Consider the following 17,618-nt stretch of genomic DNA (forward strand, 5'->3'; position numbering starts at 1 on the left):
GTAGTAGTAATAATAATAATAATAATAATAATAATAATAATAATAATAATAATAATAATACATTTTATTTGAAAGCACCTTTCAGAGCATTTAATGACACTGTACAGATCTAACAGTCTATAAACTATATAAATCATGGTAAAACAAACCACATTAAAAAGTCACATTGAACAGCCAATTACAGTGAGTGGGCATTCTTGAACAGATGTGTTTTGAGTTTAGACTTGAAGTTTCTGTAAACAATAACTCTTTGGGTCTAGCCTCTGATTTTTTTATTGTATTTAGGTGTAAACTTGGACATGTCCGTGCTGAAGAAAAATATTTCCACAGAATAATGCTGCCATCGGCATGTTTATTATGAGGGAAGATGCCTTCAGGGTAGGGCTGGGCGATAAATCGATTAATTAGAATTTATAATTATTTAAGATTTTATAATTGGAAACCCCTGGATTTTATTTTGCCAATGCATTCATTGGGTTTCCATGAAGGAAATTGCCTGCAGTGCTGAATATATGTTTAGGAAAATATATTGTTAAACATATTGTAAAGAGGAAACCTTTTTACCATAAGAAGAGGGACTTTAATTTATTTATTTGCTTATTTATTTAAAGTTAGTTCAAAGTTACACAAGTGACGTGAAGCCTGTTCTTAGCACCTTTTGTTATATCTTCATTGTTTCAGGGCCGCCATCTTTGTTTTACAAGCATGTTTCACAGCTTGTATTTAGTTGCGCTTTGAATTCAGGTCAACTCCCAGATGAAATGCTTGAAATAAAAGCAAGATTTTAAAATAATTTCTTCAATTTCCTTTTGTAAAACAAAAAGGAGGAAAATAATTCGATTAATCGGATTTGGTATAATAAAATTGGAGATTTTATTTTGTAGCAATATTATCCAGCCCTATTTCGGGATGTTGTCTTTTTTGCCACTGTTTTGCACGTAAACCAAAATGTTCAGTCTTTGGGAAATTTAGGCGAGTACTAAAGGCAATCGGTTGCTCTAAGGTGTGTTTAGGGAACACATACATATGCCACACCTTCCAGATTTTCATTTGTAAAAGATTTTAAAAACAATGTATCCTTGTTTTTGCACTTTACGACTGGGATTTACTTTGTGTTTGGACTGTCGCACAGCACTTCACTGAAAAGTGCTATATAAATAAACTTGGCTTGCCTATCGCAAAAAAAAATCCCAGCAGGATATTTTATAGTTTGCAGTTTTAATGTGACAAAGTTCCTGGAGCATAAGAAAACTTTTGCACGGCACCGTATCATGCACCTCTGCTTCAAACCCAAAGGCTGAGTTTCCTCTCACCCACACATATGCAAACATTAACCCCAGCACATGGAGGGGTTGCATCAACTCACCTGAAGCGACCGCAGTTCTGTACTCCTGGGCCTGTGGAGGTCCACAACCTGCCTGAGTGCATGCGCTGAGGTCGAAGCGGAAAGGGCTGCCCCCAACTAATCCCCCAAGCTGCACCTGAGTGGCGTCAGGCGAAGTGATGTTCAGCTCAAAGGAATCAATCACCCCCAGCGAAGTCTCATTTACTGTAGACGATTGAAGAAAGATGTCATGTCAGTTTAGATCACATGGCGCCTGGGATGGACCAGGGCCAAAAAAGCCATCATTGGTGAGTCACGTTGTATCGTAATGCAACACAGCTAAAATGGAGGTCAATGTTTTTGAGGGAGAAGGAAGACGAAGAAGTGTCATCCCGGATCACACACAAAGCGAATATGGGAGATACAAGTGGTGACAGGTAAGCCGAGGAGGAATACATTAAGACGAAAGGCAAGGAGATGAAAGGTGGAACTTGAGAGCTCAAGAGGCTGGGGGGGTGTAAACAAGTGGCAGTGGGAGAAAAAAGAGGAACATACAAAGGTGGTATGAAAGAAATGCAAAACAGATAACTATTTGGAGCTGTTAACAGGTAAAAATGTGTAAAAACTGTTTGAATGTACGGAAACAAGGAGAACCGATAATTGGAGATAAGACAAAGAGTCGCCAGGAAAGTTAAGGATAAGAAATTAGAAGGCTCCGGCAATTTCAAGTACAGTAGCACAGCTTATCACCAACCATGCATTATACATCAAAGTGAAGCATGGGCGCAGACTGGTGAAAGCAGCACTCTCATATCCTCCTGAAAGCCCCCTCAGTGATGTCACCGCTGTGCAAATGTTGGAACTGCAGGTGAGAGCTCGACGTGCCAGATCTTTTGTGCCACTTCAATAGGGCACGGCGCTGCATATTTTGTGTTTCTGGTGACAACAGATTGCTCACCGATTTATCACATGAGTGCATTGTGAACCAGCTGGACTGTTGCACCACGTATTCCGCTTTATGTATGTTATTGAAACTTTCTTTAGTCACATGCTGAAGCAATTCAGCTGAACAGAAACATTCGGACGCCCACAGATTGCACTGTGTGGGAATATCTGTGTAAAGTCGGACATCTGATACTGGATAGAATAGAGACATGGGGGGGCAGAGTATACTGAAGAGCTGGCCAGACTCCGTGGGTGCAGCTGGAGGCGGCGCAGGGCTGTCTCTGCATTCACATTTCACACAAAGGACTTCAGAAATGTCAGCAAACGAGGGTGAGGCTTTGAAAATACAGATCGTAATGAAAGCTTCTCTCTCGCTCGCTCGCCGCTGCTGTACCACGGCACGGAGGCACCTTCTCGCACGGAGAAGCATTTGTACGGGGAGTGATAAATGTCAGTGAAATTTACACAAGAGGAACCACCGGCGCTGGCTTAAACATTTTTACCAGGGATTATTAGGAGAAATAAGCTGGAGTCCGAGCAGAAAATGTGATCAGCAACAGCGAGGGAGCTGCGAGGAGTCAGAGGGTGGTGGAGGGGGTTCGGTGTTAAACAGCGCCCCCAGCTGGCCGATGAGATAACACACGTGGGAGGAGGGAGGGTGAACACTGCGGAGGTTGGACTTCACCATTTTTCATGTTTTCAAGAAAATCAGCGAGGTTATGAACGTACCCCGCCCATCACCACCGTAGGGGTTCATACAGTTTTAAATTGACAAATTTACATAATTTAGGTTTAATGACTGGAATGACGCAATGCTGAAGTTCTGATCCAATTGTGTGGTAAAAGGTCTATATTTTACCGTTTTTATTCACTTACACAATTTCTGTTTAAAAAACATAGACGACTTGGGCTTATAAAATTATCCTGCTCTCAATTCAGATTCTTCAATTCACTATTCATGAGTTTAGTTTCTTCGTTAATATATATTTTTTTTAAATAAATCATTTTCAGCAGTTTGTCTGTATGGCATCTAAACGGGATTCTGTTTAAAATTCATAGGTCCAATTTAAAACCCTAATCCAAGAAGGTCTACAGGTCAAAAGCTGTATAACTGTTTCTATTACTATGAGCGTTTTTAGAAGAGTGCTCATAGATCTACTGGTTCTGTCAGGGCCCCAAAACAACACCATCAACTAACTGGACAAAAATATAGGTTTTAATATGACAGAGCTTCATCTAAGTATGAATTAATATATAGGGACCTTTGTTTTGTGGATTTTGGGCACACTTTGAAGTAAGACATAAAACGTGTACTTTTTTCTGCAAAGAAATTATGAAAATTACAACAATAGAGGGCTAATGTTTAAGTTAAGTTCTTTAAGAAAGCATGTACATCAATGCAGAGGCAGAGCAGCATGGTGTGTTTACATACAGCGGTGATACTGAAGAAAATAACCAGTGAGGAAGCCATTCGTCACCGGTGGCGGTACCCATTCCAGCAGAACAGAGTCCTCCTGAATGTTTGAGGCAAACAGTTTGGGCACTATCCCTGGAACTGTTAAAGAGAGAACATTTAAATATGTAAATAAAAAAAATACATGAAAGGATGCAACAATTCAGACAATTTGGCCAAATCACAATTCAGAATTATTATTAATGTCAAAAGTAAACATAGAGGGATTCAAAATGAATGTCTCATATCTTTGGATGGTTTCTTCAATCAATACCTCCATTCCTGTCTATTTCAGTTTAACCCTGAGCACGGGTCAGAGTAGCATGTATATGTGAATGCTAAAACTGGAATCATCCATTACCTGTTTTCAACGAGAGTGAATTTAAAGATCTATTTACAAAAGAACTTCATGTCTTCCATGGTGCAAATCTGTATTAAATCTGCTTTCTTGTTGACTCAGTAATGAAACAAATAATATTCCTTTGATCAGAGCCATGCGCATAACATAAGCAGACAACATTTCTGAAGGTCTTTACATCAAGTATGACACTACTCGTATTTTTGCTGTTATTCACTATTTGTTTGATTACAACAATTTCACCGGATACAAAAAGTAAAAGAAAAATCCATCTAAAGTGAAAAACAAATTGTCAGATCTGGAATAACTCCTGCCTATGCTAAACAAAAGTCTATAGGGAACTAACCAAATCTCAGGAAAATAAAAGCGAAAAAAAGGTTAAAAACGTACAGTAACAAAACCTCCATCGGTTTGAGCAAACAAATGCGATAACACCAAAATGCTGAACAATTTTCTTCTATCCTTTTGAAGGTGGAAATCCACATGTATTTGAGTTCCTCTAAATGATATATATGGTAGATCACTCTGGGGAACTTATACCACTGATGCAAACTGATGAGCTGTCTCTATCTGCTGAAAACCTTGTTTAAGTCTGATGTTTTGTCTTTGAAGTACTTCACTTGTATTATTTCACTTTATTTGCACACATTCATATTCATGATACATTATTTATAAGGGTGTTGATTTAGTCAGTTTTTATCATACTTCTGCTGTGACAGAAGATTTTTTTTCCTGGCAAGATGTTGCTTCAAGCTGTATTTATTTTACTTATGGCACATATTTAAATTATAAAAAAAAAATCATAAAAGGGAAAGTTTTGTACAACAAAGAATCATTAGTTTGAGGAATAAAAAGAATGTTTTTTTTTCCTGTATAGAAATAGATATATATGTTTAGTTCAGTTCAGCCTTAACTTTAATAACCAAACAGAGGCTTGTAGGAAGGTGGTTAGCCTAAGAGCTAAAACCGAAAACCCTGTCTTACAAACTGTGACCTGAGGTTAAATATTAGGACGCTCTATCATAAAAGCCAACTGTAGGGTAAATCAGTAGGGGCTAATGTCATTTAAACTTTAAATTGTTTGTTGTAACATTCAAAACCCAATATGTACATACTCTCCATAAAAAAAAACAATTTTTTTCTTGATAGGACATTCTAACCTGTTTTATGTCAGTTGGGAATAATAAAATTAGTTATATTTACTAAATGCCAGAGTAATGAGCAGGAGATACTTTTAACCTTTTTTAAATTCATCCATCCATTTTCTAACACGTCTATCCCTTGTGGGGTTGCAAGGGGTGCTGGTGCCTATCTCCAGCTGTCAATGGGCGAGAGGCGGGGTACACCCTGGACAGGTTGCAGGGCACGTATTGAAATTAAAAAATTTAAATAATTTTTTTTAGAATTTGCTAGTATTGATTATCACACTGTCTGATTGTCATCAATTTTGTGAAGTGCACTGAGCTTCCCTGCATTAAACACCAACACAACATGATATTGCCACCCGCGAACATAACTGTTGGGATTGTGTTCTCAGACTTTACCCATTTTTCTAATAATCTAGTAATTCTATCATCTTAAATGTATAGCTTTTTACAAATGAGTTATCATCTTTGTGAATGCAAGAAGAGCATGGATGTGTTGTTTTATGGCTGTGCCATCTTACCACCCTCTGGAGTACTAAAAGCGACCGGATCACTCTTTGGTCCTTTTCCCTTCTTGTTAAAAACGTTGACTGTGAGTCTGTACTCCGAGAAAGGTTTGAGCCCTGGCACGATGACATGATTTCTCTTTCCAGGGAAAGACATGGAGTCACTCTCCTCTAAAAGGTCATCTGGACTCAGGAAACTTTTTATTCTCTTCCAGTAAATCTGTACGATAACAGCAAGCAGATGTCAGATAGATTGAAACATGTAAAAAATAAGAAGTACAGAGAAATAAAGTTTAAATTGCTTTCAAACATTTTGTAACCCGTCAAGCTCTTTACATTGTAAAAGCTAAACAAAATTTTTTAACTGATGTTGAGACATGTCTGTGGGTCATTCATGCTGCACGAGAGTGAGAGAGAGCAAAACATTATGCCGATAACTGGCTGTGTTTTGTTCTTTTGAGCTTTCAGATTCTATCTTTTAAGAAACAGACTGGGTTTGGAAATATTAGAGTTAAGGTATGGATGTATATTCTCTGGAAAACACAGAGATTTGCTGTTTTCTGATGCTAATGGATAAAATACAAAATACTATAGCAAGTTTAAAATGTCAGGTCCTTTATACTGTTGTTTATTTTAAAATAAAAGGAAACCCCTGAATTACAGAAAATGTACACACTCTGCTCCTAATCTAAAAAACTCCAGTATAATGACAGGAAGGTTTAATACATTTTTTTCATTTTCAGATTTTGTACCTAATAACAATAATAATAGGTCTTCAAGAACAATTATAATCAGCTAACATGGCTGTCAGTGGGTCAGTTTGGAAATTTGCCAATAAATTCTGATTAATGAACTTCTGGTCGTGGATGTGTCTACCACAGGAAAACCAGAGGAACATTGCTTCAGGTGTTTGTGGCAGTTCAATATTTTGAACGAAATTCTAAGAATGTCTCCTCCTGCGTTTTAGTTCATTGGCCGTAACACTGAACAGGAAATCTCAGTTGAAAAGACACGTTTGCATGGTTGTTCATCCACTGTATAGTTTGACATACCAAACAGTTATTTACTCTGGTATTATTATTTTTGTTTGTAAGATAATTGATATTTACCCTAATCTCAGTAATACTCCTCCTAAAAGCCTTTTTCCCAAAGTTAATTATGACTGAAAGTTAATATTTAAAATAATGTCTAAATATATAACGTAAGCAGAAGAAAAAATAAATCCAGACCACAGAAACTTACGTTGTACCCGCCTAAATGACCTCGCACTGTGGCTGGGAGAACTGGGCTCCAGCTGACTCTGAGAACAGTGGTGTTGATCACCTGCACCGCCACATCGCGCGGTGCTGCGGTGGGAACTTCAAATGAAGGAAAAAAGAACGTCACAGATACATATATAAAGTAGTTTTAAAAACAAAAGTAAATTCATATAAAAAAAATTAAACATACCAAATTTAACACAAAAAAATCTATTATGTAAATGACTATGGCATCATATTTAAAACAAAATGCGGAAAGACGTCTGTCACGCAAAGGTTTTTTGTTCTTGCAGAGAAGTTATAAATAAATAAATGAATAAATAAATAAATAAAATGTTCTGATACGGGCTAAGCATAAAATGAGATAAAGTAAATCTAGTACAGAGAAAAACATTAAAAGATATTTATTGAAACTGCGGTAGTGATCAGGCTTAATTTTGGTTAGGGTTACAAATAAAAACACACTTTACATAAAGTAACAATCAAAAAAACTGCATAATATAAAAGCCACCAAAGCTAAAATTACATTCAAAGCTAGGTAATTCTAAATCCTATTACCGCAGTTTCTAAACGACTAAATAAAAGCGCTGTAGACATAGGAAGTGGAAGAAAAACCTAAATAGACCTGGAGCACATAATGTGTTGTGATCTGTCAATTCTCCCACAGCTTCTGACTCAGAGGTGGAAATTTGACTTTTTTCTCTTATACAAAGGTTATCTGCCACCTGCTAGATGTAACAATGGTGTTTTTCTTGTATGTGTTAGAAAGGTCAGAGGGGAGGAGAAGTCACTACTGCACACCTGCACATGGTAAAAAACCTTTGAGTAAAAGGGGAAAAAAGAAGAAAAGAACTTAACCTGACACATTTTCCCGCAGACAGTGCCAAAAGAACACTGAGGACGCAGATGGAAAAGATAGCACAGGAAGTTCAAGGTGAAGAATGAGGAAAAAAAACAATAGCCAAGGCGTGAAAGTATAGGCTTCATGACTTATTAAGTTATCTAAAAATACGTGACTAAATAAACTGACATGACAAGATTACATAAGACTCACCATCTTCTCCAGAGTAACCTGTTACCGGTTTTGGTTCTGGACCCCAGCCAAGGCTGTTCCTGCTCTGAATTTTGATTTCATAGGGTGCGAAGGTTGATGTGTTCCTCACAATGAAGGAGGGTCTCGTGACCAGATGCTCCTGCCATTTATCTTCCACCTCCAGTTTTCTGTAGGAGACTTTATACTCAAGTCCCGGACCATTGTATTCAGTGGGTAACAGCGGCTATTCAATAAAATGGGCCAAATGAAATAAAGACAGATGAGAGTTCAGGTGCATTTCTCTAAACTAGAATATTACATACCACCAACAAAAACACGTTAATACAGAAATGTTGACCCACTGAAAAGCATACCCAGCTGCTGTCTAGAACATCAACTTAATACCTGATTGGGGGCTATTTGTAAAAATTATTGAATCAATACATACATCAATGGCATGGTGAGGATCAGCCATGGCTCTGTTAAAGTTTTAAGAAAGCCCAGTTTTTTTTAATAGTGGCACTTCGATCTTTCTGGTTCAGAAGTGCCTAAACTTAGCTGGACTTTGCTTAACAGACCTCTCCAGGTTGAGGTTATCCCTGTTGCCTGGGCATCACTTTCTATCCCACTTCTTCCTTCCACTCGACTTTCCATTTATGTGCTTGTTCACAGCACTCTTTGAACCATAACCTACCCTGCTTGTGGGTGTCAGGGAATGCTTATGGGAGAACTGTCAAGTCAACAGTCTTTATATGCCTAGTTAAGGCCATAACTTAACATTTTTATATTTCAAATTGCTTTTATTGATTGTATATGATATTCTAAATTTCCAAGAAAATGAAAGTTGGCTTTTCATTGGCTATAAACCATAATTACCGAAGTAACAGGAATAACCACTTGAAACATATAAATCAGTTCGCAAATAAATGAGTTTCACTTTTTAGTACTTAACTTTTTAATGATATTCTAATTTATTGAGAGGCACTCACATTAGAACATTTATGAATGTCTGAAATCTAGAATGTTAGAAAGGATTTTTTTCATTAATATGAGACATCGACATAAAAAAACCTCTTACGTCCCAGCTGATGTCCATTTCATGAGGAAGGTGGCCATGAATTCTGATGTTTTCTGGGTTTCTGTCCGGAGCTTCAAAAAGAGAAATGAATGGCTATTTAATCATGTTGTTGCCAAGTAGAGAATTTATTATTGACATCCTATGTTTATGCTTGCTGTAAATTACTTGTATTACACTAAACTGAAAGACAATAATTCACATCTGATGATGGAATAATTCATGATGGAAATATTTTATTTTGCTGTAAAAAAAGAAAAAAAGAAAGTGACGTGGCATTTTGACACCCCTGAATGGTACAGAGTCATACAGCCTCAGGCTGACTTTACACTCACACCTTTGTGAAGAAATGTTCAAAGTCAAATGCTTTCAGAATCTGCAGATAACCTCACCCAAACATACTAATAAAATAAAGAGAGTCTTACCAGCAGGGGGTGTTTTGAGTCTCTCAGTGGCCTCACTGGGTGGTCCAGGTCCAATGGCATTAACAGCATAAACCCTGAACTGATAGTTAAGGTCTCCGTGAAGAAAGAGCTCAGCTGTTGCCTGGTTACCGGCAACTTTCTGCAGCTCCTTCCACCTGCCGGGCTCCCAGTGGCTCTCTTCATACTCTACCACAAATTCTACACAAACAGAGGAGAGGGGATCAGACATATGGGGAGAGGTGGCCTAGTGGTTAAAACAGGTTTCATTAGCAAGTTGGTTAACTAACAAGTTGGTTAGGACAAGTTTCATTGCAATGTATGTGTATGAAATGACGAATAAAGTTGATTATTACATGTTTTCATCTTACTATTGATTATAGTCTCAATTGAGACTATAATTGGCATTTACACAGAAACAGGGACAGTTAGTTCCCAACAGAAGCTTAAACGTAATCAGTCAGAGTTGGGTTGCTTATTAAGCAAGGTATGATTAAATATTGTCTGTCCGTGTCTATTTATTGTGCAAGTAATTATATTATTTGTCAACCCTACTGTGTGACCAATCCCATTTTCCATACAAATAGCGCTCTCTCTTCAGCCTTTCTGGAAGTAGATCTCAGTTTTGTTAGGGAAATCCCACCACATACAAATACATGCAGATCTTAATTCCACTGCTAAACAGGTGGAAGCAGTGTGTAAAGAAACACAGCACTGTCAGTGGTTCTTGCATGAATGACACCCTGAGGCAATCCTTCTGCTGCCCTATGGGAAACAAAAACAGACACCTACTCCCCTTAGTGGTACCCTTTCTGATTAAAAATGATGATGGATGGATGGATGGATGGATGGATGGATGGATGGATGGATGGATGGATGGATGGATGGATGGATTCCATACTCTAGTGCAATAGGAACAATTCAGTCTGGATTTAACTTGCCAAAATGTTGTTCTTTTCAATACTTGATTCAGTCTAGGGTGTTTTTTTAAAGATTAGTTTACAGTATGAGTCTTATTTTGTTTGCCATTGGTATAAAATTGTTCCGTTGAGGTCAGACCTGTCAGATATTGTCAGATTTCACATTAGAGATGGTGAAGTGGAGCCCAGACGTCTGGAAAAATGTGTGAAATAGCCCTTTAATTTGTGCATCAAATCAGGATGTCGACAAAAGTCATATAAGAAGCAAAAGTTGGAAGTTATGACAGAAATTCACCACCTTCACTCAGCTTTTCTTAATCACAGTGACCAACACAGAAAACATTAGGTATTATTGGGTAATTTTAGAAAGATTCTTGCTGTAGAATGTGAACTACAATCAGAGACAGGAACAAGAGCTTCTTGCTCTGCACCAAACAGTCAAATAAAATGATACCCGGAGGCATGATTTAAACTAGCTGGATTCAAGGAGGTATACGTTTAGCCATTAAAAATAAAAAAGAAAGTTGTACAAGAAATCAATAAAGCTCATGAAGAAGTTGAAAATAATAAAAAAGACCTTGAAGATTTAATTCCTTTTGACACAGCTCTTCATATTTCTTTGATCAACTAGGAAACATATCAGAGCTACTTATAGCGCTCCAAGTCTGCAAGAAAAATTTGCCCATTTAAATTCTTATGGTCGCTGTAATTTCCACAACTAAATTAGTCCTTTTTGAAAGCATTAATGAGAAACAAGGTTTCCTGCTGTGTTTTATTTGTACAGCAGTTTGCAATCTTCACTTATTGAAGAATTTTATTCAGGCCCCATTGATGATCAAAGGGGCTGGATCTTCTAAATTTTCCTTACTATAAAAACAGGGGGGGGGGGGGACTTTAATAAATGTGTTATATCTCCATTAAGTAAAAAAAAAAGCCCCTAACAGTGCTTGGCACATTTTACATAATAGGTGAACTTGCTGTGAAGTATTTTATTAAATCATAGCATTGTAGTTAGAATTCCCAATACAAGTCACTAAATCTGTGGAAAACTGAAAAAATATTCTGCGTCACATTATCAGTCAAATTTCTCTAACTTTAGTTGTTTTGTGCAGAGACTGTTTTTTGTGTAAGTGATTTTTGTCTATCCAGAATGAAATGGGGGAACCACAAACACTTCTTTAAACAAAACGTATCCCTCAGGTGCTCCACAAACAAGATTTTTTTTTTGCTTGTCCTGTGAATAGAGACGGCGCACCACCCTATCTTGTCCAGAAAATTAGAGTATGACTGTATGTGGCAGGCGGATGATGGTGCCTGATTTTCATTAAACTAAAGATTTGTTTCACAAGGTTTCTTGTAAATAGTCTAGAATGCAATGAATGACTCCAGATGAAACTCTGAAACATTTTGCCTGCTCAGATATATTGATCTCTGTAGAGGTCTATAGATTATTATACACCAAAAAGAGATTCTTTAAGACACAGTTTGAGGTTTATAAAAAAAAAAGAAATTCTTTAATTTATTTCATAAAAGGGTATTTCCAATGTTTTCTCAGCACTGAGACTGCCTTAGGTTGAGACAAGAGAAAAAAGCAGACTATAAACTACAGGCCAAAGGTTTGAACTCAGGACACCAAACAATCGACACCACAAACTCTAAGCTGCTGTTCAAAATGCCGCTTTGAAAAGCCAGCAGGGGTTCAATGAAATTTTAGATGCATTTATCGCATGAGCAGACTTTGTTTTCAGTGATTTGCATGATTGTTCACAATTTACCTACAAGTATACATTGATGTTTTCAGCCCCGACTGAATAAAATGTAACAAAAAAAATAACATCTTAGTTTTAAGGTTGTAAAAGTGTAAAAGTAAGAAACAAATCCAGTTTCCCTTTTGTTTATATGCCAGGCTGATTTTAAAGCTTGAACAGGCTACTTTGAACAAAGCAGTCTAAGCAATAAAAAAAGCCCCAGTACCTGATAATCATTGTAGAAATGCATTCTGTTTAGTAATGACCATAGAAAATATGACCTTTTTTTCTGGAAATTAGTGTGTACAGTAAACTGGTGAGACATGGACTGAATTATTCAACATTTGTTACAGGGCACTAAAAAAGACAATTAATGATTTCTAAAAGTCTAACTTAATGTAAAAAGGTGGAAATTCTTAGTTACCTCATAGTTGGCGGAAATTCTTAGTTACCTCATAGATAGCGGAAATTCTTAGTTACCTCATAGAGAGGGAAAATTCTTAGTTACTTCATAGATAGCGGAAAATCTTAGTTACCTCATAGTTAGCAGAAATTCTTTGTTACCTCATAGAGAGCAGAAATTCTAAGTTACCTCATAGATAGCGTAAATTCTTAGTTACCTCATAGATAGCGTAAATTCTTAGTTACCTCACAGATAGCGTAAAGTCTTAGTTACCTCACAGATAGCGTACATTCTTAGTTACCTCATAGATAGCAGAAATTCTTAGTTACCTCATAGATAGCAAAAATTCTTAGTTACCTCATAGATAGCGTAAATTCTTTGTTACCTCATAGATAGCGTAAATTGTTAATTATTTCATAAATAGCAGAAATTATTAGTTACCAGATAGATAGCGGAAATTCTTAGTTACTTCATAGATAGAGTAAATTCTAAGTTACCTCATAGATAGAGTAAATTCTTAGTTATCTCATAGATAGTGGTAAGTCTTAGTTACCTTACAGATAGCTGAAATTCTTAGTTATCTCATAGATAGCGGAAATTCTTAGATATCTCATAGATAGCATAAATTCTTAGTTACCTCATAGATAGCGGAAATTCTTAGTTACCTCATAGATAGCGGAATTTCTTAGTTGTCTCACAGACAGCAGAAATTCTTAGTTACCTCAGAGATAGCGGAAATTCTTAGTTACCTTATAGATAGCGGAATTTCTTAGTTGTTTCACAGACAGCAGAAATTCTTAGTTACCTCACAGATAGCGGAAATTCTTAGTTACTTCATAGAGAGCAGAAATTCTTAGTTACCTCACAGATAGCGTAAATTCTTAGTTACCTCATAGAGAGCAGAAATTCTAAGTTACCTCATAGATAGCGTAAATTCTTAGTTACCTCATAGAGAGCAGAAATTCTAAGTTACCTCATAGATAGCGTAAATTCTTAGTTACCTCACAGATATCGTAAATTCTTAGTTACCTCATAGATAACGGAATTTCTTAGTTGTTTCACAGACAGCAGAAATTCTTAGTTACCTCACAGATAGCGTAAATTCTTAGTTACCTCATAGAGAGCAGAAATTCTAAGTTACCTCATAGATAGCGTAAATTCTTAGTTACCTCATAGAGAGCAGAAATTCTAAGTTACCTCATAGATAGCGTAAATTCTTAGTTACCTCACAGATATCGTAAATTCTTAGTTACCTCATAGATAACGGAATTTCTTAGTTGTTTCACAGACAGCAGAAATTCTTAGTTACCTCACAGATAGCGTAAATTCTTAGTTACTTAATAGAGAGCAGAAATTCTAAGTTACCTGATAGATAGCGTAAATTCTTAGTTACCTCACAGATATCGTAAATTCTTAGTTACCTCATAGATAGCAGAAATTCTTAGTTACCTCATAGATAGCGTAAATTCTTAGTTACCTCATAAATAGCAGAAATTCTTAGTTACCTCATAGATAACGGAATTTCTTAGTTGTTTCACAGACAGCAGAAATTCTTAGTTACCTCACAGATAGCGTAAATTCTTAGTTACCTCATAGAGAGCAGAAATTCTAAGTTACCTCATAGATAGCGTAAATTCTTAGTTACCTCATAGAGAGCAGAAATTCTAAGTTACCTCATAGATAGCGGAAATTCTTAGTTACCTCACAGATATCGTAAATTCTTAGTTACCTCATAGATAGCAGAAATTCTTAGTTACCTCATAGATAGCGTAAATTCTTAGTTACCTCATAGAGAGCAGAAATTCTAAGTTACCTCATAGATAGCGTAAATTCTAAGTTACCTCATAGATAGCGTAAATTCTTAGTTACCTCACAGATATCGTAAATTCTTAGTTACCTCATAGAGAGCAGAAATTCTTAGTTACCTCATAGATAGCGTAAATTCTTAGTTACCTCACAGATAGCGTAAATTCTTAGTTACCTCATAGATGGCGTAAATTCTTAGTTACCTCATAGATAGCGGAATTTCTTAGTTGTTTCACAGACAGCGGAAATTCTTAGTTACCTCACAGATAGCGGAAATTCTTAGTTACTTCATAGAGAGCAGAAATTCTAAGTTACCTCATAGATAGCGTAAATTCTTAGTTACCTCACAGATAGCATAAAGTCTTAGTTACCTCACAGATAGCGTAAATTCTTAGTTACCTCATAGATAGCAGAAATTCTTAGTTACCTCATAGATAGCAGAAATTCTTAGTTACCTCATAGATAGAGGAAATTCTTAAGTACTTCATAGATAGTGCATATTCTTAGTTACCTCATAGATAGCGGAGATTCTTAGTTACCTCATAGATAGCGTAAATTCTTAGTTACCTCATAGATGGCGTAAATTCTTAGTTAACTCATAGATAGCGTAAATTGTTAATTATTTCATAAATAGCAGAAATTCTTAGTTACCTGATAGCGGAAATTCTAAGTTACCTCATAGATAGCGTAAATGCTTAGTTACCTCACAGATAGCGTAAATGCTTAGTTACCTCACAGATAGCGTAAATTCTTAGTTACCTCATAGATAGCGTAAATTCTTAGTTACCTCACAGATAGCGTAAATTCTTAGTTACCTCATAGATGGCGTAAATTCTTAGTTACCTCATAGATAGCGGAATTTCTTAGTTGTTTCACAGACAGCAGAAATTCTTAGTTACCTCACATATAGCGGAAATTCTTAGTTACTTCATAGAGAGCAGAAATTCTAAGTTACCTCATAGATAGCGTAAATTCTTAGTTACCTCACAGATAGCGTAAAGTCTTAGTTACCTCACAGATAGCGTAAATTCTTAGTTACCTAATAGATAGCAGAAATTCTTAGTTACCTCATAGATAGAGGAAATTCTTAAGTACTTCATAGATGGCGTAAATTCTTAGTTAACTCATAGATAGCGTAAATTGTTAATTATTTCATAAATAGCAGAAATTCTTAGTTACCTGATAGCGGAAATTCTAAGTTACCTCATAGATAGCGTAAATGCTTAGTTACCTCACAGATAGCGTAAAGTCTTAGTTACCTCACAGATAGCGTAAATTCTTAGTTACCTCATAAATAGCGTAAATTGTTAAATATTTCATAAATTGCAGAAATTCTTAGTTACCTCATAGATAGCGGAAATTCTTAGTTATCTCATAGATAGTGGAAAGTCTTAGTTAACTCATAGATAGCGGAATTTCTTAGTTGTTTCACAGACAGCAGAAATTCTTAGTTACCTCACAGATAGCGTAAATTCTTAGTTACCTCATAGACAGCAGAAATTCTAAGTTACCTGATAGATAGCGTAAATTCTTAGTTACCTCACAGATATAGTAAATTCTTAGTTACCTCATAGACAGCAGAAATTCTTAGTTACCTCACAGAGAGCAGAAATTCTTAGTTACTTCATAGATAGAGTAAATTCTAAGTTACCTCATAGATAGAAGAAATTCTTAGTTACCTCATAGATAGCGTAAATTCTTAGTTACCTCATAGATAGAGTAAATTCTAAGTTACCTCATAGATAGAGTAAATTCTTAGTTACCTCATAGATAGCGGAAATTCTTAGTTACCTCACAGAGAGCGGAAATTCTTAGTTACTTCATAGATAGAGTAAATTCTAAGTTACCTCATAGATAGAATAAATTCTTAGTTACCTCATAGATAGCGTAAATTCTTAGTTACCTCATAGATAGAGTAAATTCTAAGTTACCTCATAGATAGAGTAAATTCTTAGTTACCTCATAGACAGCAGAAATTCTTAGTTACCTCACAGAGAGCGGAAATTCTTAGTTACTTCATAGATAGAGTAAATTCTAAGTTACCTCATAGATAGAATAAATTCTTAGTTACCTCATAGATAGCGTAAATTCTTAGTTACCTCATAGATAGAGTAAATTCTAAGTTACCTCATAGATAGAGTAAATTCTTAGTTAACTCATAGATAGCGGAAATTCTTAGTTACCTCACAGAGAGCGGAAATTCTTACTTACCTCATAGTTAGCGTAAATTCTTAGTTACCTCATAGATAGCAGAATTTCTAAGTTACCTCATAGATAGCGGAAATTCTTAGTTACCTCATAGATAGCGTAAATTCTTAGTTACCTCATAGATAGAATAAATTCTTAGTTACCTCATAGATAGCGAAAATTCTTAGTTACCTCATAGATAGAGTAAATTCTAAGTTACCTCATAGATAGAGTAAATTCTTAGTTACCTCATAGATAGCGGAAATTCTTAGTTACCTCACAGAGAGCGGAAATTCTTAGTTACCTCATAGATAGCAGAATTTCTAAGTTACCTCATAGATAGCGGAAATTCTTAGTTACCTCATAGATAGCGTAAATTCTTAGTTACCTCATAGAGAGCAGAAATTCTAAGTTACCTCATAGAGAGCGTAAATTCTAAGTTGCCTCATAGATAGCGTAAATTCTTAGTTACCTCACAGATATCGTAAATTCTTAGTTACCTCATAGAGAGCAGAAATTCTTAGTTACTTCATAGATAGCGTAAATTCTTAGTTACCTCACAGATAGCGTTAATTCTTAGTTACCTCATAGATGGCGTAAATTCTTAGTTACCTCATAGATAGCGGAATTTCTTAGTTGTTTCACAGACAGCAGAAATTTTTAGTTACCTCACATATAGCGGAAATTCTTAGTTACTTCATAGAGAGCAGAAATTCTAAGTTACCTCATAGATAGCGTACATTCTTAGTTACCTCACAGATAGCGTAAAGTCTTAGTTACCTCACAGATAGCGTAAATTCTTAGTTACCTAATAGATAGCAGAAATTCTTAGTTACCTCATAGATAGAGGAAATTCTTAAGTACTTCATAGATAGTGCATATTCTTAGTTACCTCGTAGATAGCGGAGATTCTTAGTTACCTCATAGATAGCGTAAATTCTTAGTTACCTCATAGATGGCGTAAATTCTTAGTTAACTCATAGATAGCGTAAATTGTTAATTATTTCATAAATAGCAGAAATTCTTAGTTACCT

At 36.0% G+C, this 17,618-nt stretch overlaps 1 protein-coding gene across 12 annotated transcripts in view; it reads right to left on the reverse strand.

Annotated features, from left to right (window-relative positions):
• Positions 1 to 17,618, reverse strand: part of chl1a (cell adhesion molecule L1-like a) — a 133,546-nt gene that overhangs the window by 20,086 nt on the left and 95,842 nt on the right. For 10 of the 12 annotated variants that reach the window (XM_036136428.1, XM_036136430.1, XM_036136440.1 and 7 more), the window contains exons 17-24: positions 9,524 to 9,721; positions 9,102 to 9,172; positions 8,045 to 8,267; positions 7,849 to 7,884; positions 6,974 to 7,089; positions 5,747 to 5,951; positions 3,702 to 3,824; positions 1,367 to 1,549 (exon numbers count right to left, since the gene is read on the reverse strand). In XM_036136428.1, the coding sequence (XP_035992321.1) occupies positions 1,367 to 1,549; positions 3,702 to 3,824; positions 5,747 to 5,951; positions 6,974 to 7,089; positions 7,849 to 7,884; positions 8,045 to 8,267; positions 9,102 to 9,172; positions 9,524 to 9,721 (1,155 nt within the window). The remainder of the gene's footprint in view (positions 1 to 1,366; positions 1,550 to 3,701; positions 3,825 to 5,746; positions 5,952 to 6,973; positions 7,090 to 7,848; positions 7,885 to 8,044; positions 8,268 to 9,101; positions 9,173 to 9,523; positions 9,722 to 17,618) is intronic. The other 2 variants (XM_021322008.2, XM_021322005.2) reach the window with 1 other exon arrangement.

The sequence above is a fragment of the Fundulus heteroclitus genome, chromosome 1, assembly GCF_011125445.2.
Source record: "Fundulus heteroclitus isolate FHET01 chromosome 1, MU-UCD_Fhet_4.1, whole genome shotgun sequence".
Lineage (NCBI taxonomy): Eukaryota > Metazoa > Chordata > Actinopteri > Cyprinodontiformes > Fundulidae > Fundulus > Fundulus heteroclitus.